Below are 8,097 nucleotides of genomic sequence, written 5' to 3'. Positions count from 1 at the left end.
CGCCTGGCAGTTCGTCCACCCTGGAGGACCGAGGAGTCGTCACCTGTTTCCCCCACCGAAACCACTGAGCCAGAGCCTATGCAGGTGGGGCGCCTTCGGCTCACTCCGCAACAGAAGCAGCAAAGACTCACCCAAGGGCTATGTCTGTATTGTGGCAAGTCCGGTCACTTCGCAGCAGGCTGTCCGTTAAAAGTCAAGGCTCACCAGTAAAGAGGGGGATCCTGGTGAGCGCTACCCCTTTATTGCATTCCCCCTCCTCTCGCACTCTCCTTCCTGTCTCAATTCAGTTTGGTGATATTTCTAACTCCTGTACAGCACTGGTTGACTCGGGAGCTGAGGGCAACTTTATGGACCTCTCCCTAGCCACCCGTTGGGGGATTCCTGTCATTCCTCTTCCTGAACCTATTCCTGCCCGTTCATTGAATGGCACTTTGATCACCACTGTCTCCTATGCTACCCCTCCTGTCAGTCTAATAGTCTCGGGCAATCACCGTGAGGTAACCACGCTGTACCTTCTTGAATCCCCGAGTGCCCCCATTGTCCTGGGGCACCCGTGGTTGGTGCAACATGGCCCTCACGTGGATTGGTCGAGCAACTCTGTCTTGTCTTGGAGTAAGTTTTGTCATGCGTCTTGTTTGGGTGCTGCCTCTTTTCCTGTGTCTGTGTGTCCTGTCTTACAGGTGGAGGCTGCTGATTTGAAGGGGGTCCCAGTGGAGTACCACGACCTGTGCCAGGTGTTTTGTAAGTCCCGGGCCACCTCGTTACCTCCACATCGTCCTTATGACTGTGCCATTGAGCTCCTCCCAGGCACTTCTCCGCCCAAGGGTCACTTGTTTTCCCTTTCAGGCCCTGAAAGAGAGGCCATGGACAAATACATTAATGAATCCCTCAAAGCCGGTCTCATCCGACCCTCTTCATCTCCTGCAGGTGCTGGCTTCTTCTTTGTCAAGAAGAAGGATGGCTCCTTGCGTCCTTGTATATATTACCGAGGCCTGAATGACATCACTATTAAGAACAGGTACCCCTTGCCTCTTATGTCGTCTGCCTTTGAGCTATTGCAGGGAGCCAAGGTCTTCACCAAGCTGGACCTTTGAAATGCCTACCACCTGGTTCGTATACGTGAGGGGGATGAGTGGAAGACAGCTTTCAACACGCCCACGGGACACTTTGAGTACCGGGTCTTACCATTTGGTCTGACCAACGCCCCAGCTGTCTTCCAGGCCCTGGTTAACGACGTGTTGAGAGACATGGTGAATCAATTCGTCTTCGTGTATCTTGATGATATCTTGATATTTTCCCCATCTCTGCAGGTACACACTCAGCATGTTCGCCAGGTGTTACAACGGCTGCTGGAGAACCAGCTCTATGTTAAGGCGGAGAAGTGCGTTTTCCATGCCCAGTCGGTTCCGTTCCTGGGGTTCGTTGTTTCGGCAGGGGAGATCAAAGCCGACCCCTGTAAGGTAAGGGCCGTTGCCGAGTGGCCAGCTCCTGACTCTCGTAAAGCTCTGCAGCGGTTCCTGGGGTTTGCCAACTTCTATCGGCGGTTCATCCGGAACTTTGGTCAGATTGCTGCACCTTTAACGGCACTCACCTCTCCCAAGGTACTGTTCAAGTGGAATACTGGGGCACAGGAGGCCTTTGATAAATTAAAGTCCCGTTTTATCTCTGCTCCTGTCTTGTCTATTCCAGACCCTGAACGTCAATTCATTGTTGAGGTGGATGCCTCAGATGTCGGTGTGGGCGCGGTCCTATCTCAGCGGTCACACGAAGATGGTAAGGTGCATCCCTGTGCCTTCTTCTCCCACCGCCTGAGTTCCCCAGAACGGAATTACGACATAGGTAATCGGGAGTTGTTGGCAGTCAGGCTGGCTTTGGGGGAGTGGCGTCACTGGTTGGAGGGCGCAGCTCAGCCCTTCCTGGTCTGGACGGATCATAAGAACCTCGAGTACATCCGTTCGGCCAGGAGGCTGAGCTCCCGACAGGCTCGCTGGGCCCTCTTCTTTGGTCGGTTCAATTTCACCCTGTCATACAGGCCCGGGTCCAAGAATATCAAGCCCGATGCACTCTCTCGTCTTTTCGAGGCTCCTCAGGGGAGGGAGTCTGCAGACACCATCTTGCCCAAAGGGGTGGTGGTGGCATCCCTCTCTTGGGACATCGAGAGACGAGTAGAGGAGGCTCTACTTAAGGGTCCTGTGCCGAAGGGGGGTCCAGCGGGTAATCTGTTTGTTCCCACCAAGTTGCGCTCTGAAGTGATCCAGTGGGGTCACTCGTCCAGGCTAGTCTGTCATCCAGGAGTCCGGAGGTCGCTGGCTGCCATCCGTCAGCGATTTTGGTGGCCATCCATGGCCAAGGATGTCAGGCAGTTCGTGGCTGCCTGCTCTGTGTGCGCTCAGAACAAGACTTCCAATGCGCCCGCCGTTGGTCTGCTCCACCCGTTGCCCATCCCTTCCCGCCCCTGGTCACATTTGGCCCTTGATTTTGTCACTGGCCTCCCAGAATCCATGGGTAACACCGTCATTCTTACGGTGGTGGACCGTTTCTCTAAGACGGCCCATTTCATTCACCTTCCCAAGCTCCCCTCTGCCAAAGAGACTGCTCAGGTGATGGTTGATCACATATTCCGGATTCATGGTCTTCCGGTCGATGTGGTCTCCGATAGGGGTCCCCAGTTTGTCTCTCGGTTTTGGAGGGAGTTCTGTCGGCAGATCGGGGCCTCTACGAGTCTGTCATCAGGTTTCCATCCCCAGACCAACGGGCAGTCCGAGCGGGCAAACCAGGATTTGGAACGCACTCTTCGCTGCCTGGCATCCCACAATCCCAACTCCTGGTGTCAACAGCTGTCCTGGGTAGAATACGCCCATAACTCCCTTCCGGCTTCTGCCACAGGTATGTCCCCATTCCAGTGTTCTGTTGGTTATCAACCTCCCTTGTTTCCCACACAGGAACCCGAAGCTGCGGTCCCGTCTGCTTTGGCTTTTGTCCGACGGTGTCGACGCACCTGGAAGAAAGCTAAGGCGGCCTTGGCCCAGGCTAGTAGGCGGACCAAAGCAGCGGCCGATCGTCACCGGACTCCTGCCCCCCGCTATGTGTGTGGTCAAAGGGTATGGCTTTCCACCAAGGACCTGCCTCTCAGGGTAGCCTCACGCAAGTTGGCACCCAGGTTCATTGGCCCATACCGGATCACCAAGGTCCTGAGTCCGGCGGCGGTGCAGCTCAAGCTCCCTACCACGCTTGGTCGGGTACACCCTGTTTTCCATGTTTCCAGGGTTAAACCTGTGTTCCATTCCCATCTTGTTTCATCTGCCCCAACCCTCCCTTCCCCCCGTCTAGTGGATGGCTCCCCGGTCTATACGGTGAGGAAGTTGCTAGATGTCCGACGTAGGGGGCGGGCCTTTCAATACCTTGTGGACTGGGAGGGCTATGGCCCAGAGGAGAGGAGCTGGGTCCCGGCCCGGGACATCTTGGATCGGACACTGGTCGAGGACTTCTACCGGCGACGAGGTGAGCCCCTTCCTGCGGCGCCTGGTGGCGTCCGTCAGAGGGGGGGTACTGTCATGTCAGCTGTCTGATCACCCTGTTTTTCGGTGTGTGTTTTTGTTTATGTCGTCATTTCATGCGCACATGGTGTTTTGTTTTGGTTTTGATCGTTCGTCTTGCACCTATCTGTGGCGTTCCTCCCTCCCCCTCATTACTACAGTTTCCGCTTCTAATTGTTTGACTCCACTCACCTGCATTCAATGTTTGTCCATCTCTTCCTCTATTTATTCCCGTCTGTCGCGCCAATCGGTGCCAGATCGTCGTTCGACTACAGCCCATGTGTAGTCATTCTGTCTAGTCCTGCTCTGTCGTGCCATTGTCTGCTGCTACTGGTTTTGTTTTGCTTTTTCTATTTTTTCCCCTCCCTCATTTACTAGACCGGACCCCTACATTCCTCAGAAGTGTTTTTGGTTTGCTCCTTGACGGGCTCTCTCGTGTTCTCCTCCCTCCTCCACTTCCTACGCGGCCGCGCCATCGGGCGCCCCCTGCCGGGTGTTTACGAAAAGGACTTTCAAGCCTCTTATTTTCCTGCTGGACATTTTTCTATTATTTCCCGGCCTGTTTTTGTTAGTTGGAGGGAGTTTTTCTTTTGGACTTTTTTTGAATAAATTCTCACACCATACCTGCATCTGTGTCCAGTTGTGTTCCTGACATTATATATGAACATATATTTTTGCAGTCATAAAATTGTTTAGATATCTTAGCCCATCTATTTTAAACTGTTTGATCACAGCCTAGGGTTATTATCCATAAAAAATTACTTATACAACATTGATAGGAACACTGAAAAAAAATATATATATATACTTTTTTGTAAAATATAAATTACATTTTTGTTTAATGAATGCTTAGAGTGTAATACAATTTGTTACTGTACCTTTTTTGTAACATTAGATTTTTAATTTAGTGTAATATTTTGTCATGACATTTACTCATTCTATTAATACACTCAATAAAACGAAATATATGTGAATGCATATATTAATACTAGACACCTTAAAGATCATGTGTACCAAGAATCTTTGTCATATATTTATGTTAAGACAATTTACAATAATTAGTTTTGGAGCTTTGATGCAGCCATCATCTTCTCAAGGTGCAAACAGGAATTAAAGTGCTCTAGTCATGTGACAATTTGAAATAATCATATGAAAATGTACATATTTAATTGAGACCCTTTATTTTTTTCCATATTTGCAGGAAGTACACTAAAACATCAGTCAGTGAGGTTTTTAGACCTTAATAAATGAAGACCTTTTTTTATGATCACTGTTGTGACCGGTGGGATTAAACGGTTTAACCACAAATTAACCATTGTTTTGATACTTCAAATAATAGTTTACAAAGAAGTATTAAGGTGGTCACACTCGGGATGAGAAGTGCAGCGCCGTGTCGTGCCACATTGTTTTTTATACTTGTCATACAAATTGTTCTAGATGTGGCACTGTGCTTCTCATCCAGTGTGCGGCAGCTTTTAGAATACATACAAATATATATATGTGGACATCACAACCTATAAAAAAAAAAAAAAAAAAAAAAAAAAAAAAGTTTTGATCATAGTAAAAGTGCTTAATTTCCTTTTCCCTGATTTCTGAATGCTTCAGACTATAAAATGAATCAAACAAATGTATTATTAAAATAATAGCCATAGGCAACTGTATAGAGCTATTGTAATTTGTAAACAATATAATTGAATTACAATTCATTTATTTACTTTTATATGCTATTAACCTTCAATTTTAATACCTATAGTATTTTACATATTTTTATTTTTATTTTATTTTTATTTTTTTTACTTCCATAATATTTGACACAACAGGAGGACGCACAACAATACAAGTTAGCTTAAAGCACCCATTTGGCCAACCCTGAGTAAGCTGTAAATAAGTGACCCACTGACAGACATACTATATGCATGTCCTTATGGATCTGGTAAGTGCCAACAACCATTTCAATTTCCTTTGTGTACTGACGAAGACTTGCATTCAAATATAGACAGTTATGTAAAAGAGAACTTTGGGTTAAGCAGATTAAAGGAAAATAAATTTTCATCAGAGATCATTGGTTGTTCTCTTGGCATAATAACATTGTATTAATATATATATATTAATATATCTTTTCATATTTTGATATTTTAAGAAGTATTTTCAAATAAATATTGAAGTGAGTAGTGTGTTTTGTCAGAGAGAGAGAAACTATTGAAGATACAGACTTAGAACCAGGCTACTGGCAAGCATTTAAGATTTTTTCAGCTTGTTTAGATATCACAGTTCTCTAATGATGCACTTAAGTTCCACTTAATAATGAGATCTATGTGCTGGTTTGAGAAACAAACATTGCTTCGGGCGATCTTAAAAACCTGACCCTAAAATGCTCTCTCTCTCAAGTCTAATTTATTTTAGTAAATCAGTTTATTTAGACATGTCGTTTTATTGTACCATTTAAAAAAAGTATTTCCAAGAGCCATCATGCAGAGGTTTTCCCAGAAGTCCTTATGTGACGTTCAACAACATTCAATAAATATTTAGTTTAATACTGCTGTTGTTTCATGGCATTTATATATATATATATATATATATATATATATATATATATATATATATATATATATATATATATATATATATATATATATATATATATATATATATATATATATATATATGTACATACATACATATACAGTACAGACCAAAGGTTTGGGAAAATTAAAATTTTTAATGTTTTTGAAAGAAGTTTCTTCTGCTCATCAAGCCGGCATTTATTTGATCAAAAATATAGAAAAAAAAATTAATATTGTGATATATTATTACAATTTAAAATAATTATTTTTAAATGTATTATACTTTAAATAATCATTTATTTCTGTGATGCAAAGCTGAAGTTTTAGGATCATTATCACATGATCCTTTAGAAATCATCCTAATATGATGATTCATTATCAAAGTTGGAAACTGTTCTGCTGCTTAATATTTTTTCAGAACATGTGATACTTTTTTAGGATACTTTGATGAATAAAAAGTAAAAAAAAAAAAAGATGCTATGTTTTTAAAATATTAATATTTTGTAATAACAATAGCATATACACTACTGGTCAGTAATTTGGGGGCAATATTTATTTTTTTCTTTCTTTTTTATAATAAAATCAATACTTTTATTTAGCAAGGATGTGTTAAATTGATAAAAAAAGTGATAGTAAAGAAAATATATTATTAGAATTGTTTTTTTTTTTTTTTTTTTTTTTTTTTTTTATAAATGCAGTTCTTTTTATCCTTTTATTCCTCAAATATATTAGACAGCAGAACTGTTTCCAACACTCATAATAAATCAGAATATTAAAATGATTTCTAAATAGTCATGTGATAGACTGGATGTTACATGTGACACTGAAGGCTGGAGTAATGGTGCTGAAAATTCAGCTTTGCATCACAGGAATATATCTAAAAAAAAAAAAGTATATTCAAATAGAAAACTATTATTTTAAGTTGTAATAATATTTCACAATATTACAGTTTTTTTCTGTATTTTTGATCAAATAAATGCAGGCTTGATGAGCAGAAGAAACTTATATATATATATATATATATATATATATATATATATATATATATATATATATATATATATATATATATATATATATATATATATAGTTTTGTGCATAAAGCTTGCAGCTCAGCAAAATACAGTTTATTGATGCTCCACTCCAACCAATAATAAATATAGTATATTTCAATACAAACACTTTTATTTATTTATTTTTTATTTGTGAGGTTTAATGTTCATCTGCATGAGTTTTGTTTCATACATCTGGCACATAAAGTTAATTTTTACACCAAACATAATCCCCATGTAAAAAAAAAAAAAAAAAAAAAAAAAAAAAACTACAACAACAATTCATAATGCTTCACATATGAAAGAATAATTAGCAGTGACGCGTACAATGATTGAGTTTATGTGTTCATGACGACTCAGACGATGATTTTCCTTTACAAACATGAAGATATAATGTATACATTGCATGTTTTACAAAATATTAACAAAAAGTACAGCTTACATGTAAAAAAAAAATGACCTCAGCAGGATTGCAAAACATATACACGAAGAAAAAATAAAATACCAATTTAAGAAGAAAAGAAAAATAATTTACAAATTATTTCAAATTATTCGAGGCAGTATAGGACAACAAAGAAAAATCAACTAGTGATAATAATAATAATAATAACAATAATAATAATAATAATAATAATAATAATACAAGTGGCAGCAATAATCCAAAATATGTGACATGAGGACAAGCATTTCTTTCCAGCAATGCAACCCAAGCACCACAGAAGATTATAATGCTACACTAGTACACACATACAAAGCAATGCCAGACATAAAGGTGTGCACAGCAGGTAGCTTCACATATTGTAACCTAACCCATAAACAACTGCAAAAATACATTTTTGAAACCAATCCTGAACAACTCTAAGGGTTTCTCTTTTATCACATGTAACTTTCACATTGAGCACAAACACTGAGCATATATATTTATTTATTTATTTTGTTTTGTTT

The 8,097-nt window shown here is 40.9% G+C and overlaps 1 protein-coding gene across 1 annotated transcript; it reads left to right on the top strand.

The window, feature by feature from the left end:
• The first annotated feature begins 1,100 nt into the window (after nt 1-1,100).
• LOC127934413 (uncharacterized) lies at nt 1,101-4,188 on the top strand. Its single transcript, XM_052531788.1, has 4 exons — nt 1,101-1,601; nt 1,690-1,773; nt 2,943-3,353; nt 4,177-4,188. The coding sequence occupies exons 1-4, from the start codon at nt 1,248-1,250 to the stop codon at nt 4,186-4,188; spliced, it is 861 nt and encodes a 286-aa protein (XP_052387748.1). The 5' UTR covers nt 1,101-1,247.
• The last annotated feature ends 3,909 nt before the right edge of the window (nt 4,189-8,097 follow it).

Source organism: Carassius gibelio, chromosome A18 (assembly GCF_023724105.1).
Source record: "Carassius gibelio isolate Cgi1373 ecotype wild population from Czech Republic chromosome A18, carGib1.2-hapl.c, whole genome shotgun sequence".
Taxonomy (NCBI): Eukaryota; Metazoa; Chordata; class Actinopteri; order Cypriniformes; family Cyprinidae; genus Carassius; species Carassius gibelio.
This window is presented reverse-complemented; position numbering and strand designations above follow the sequence as displayed.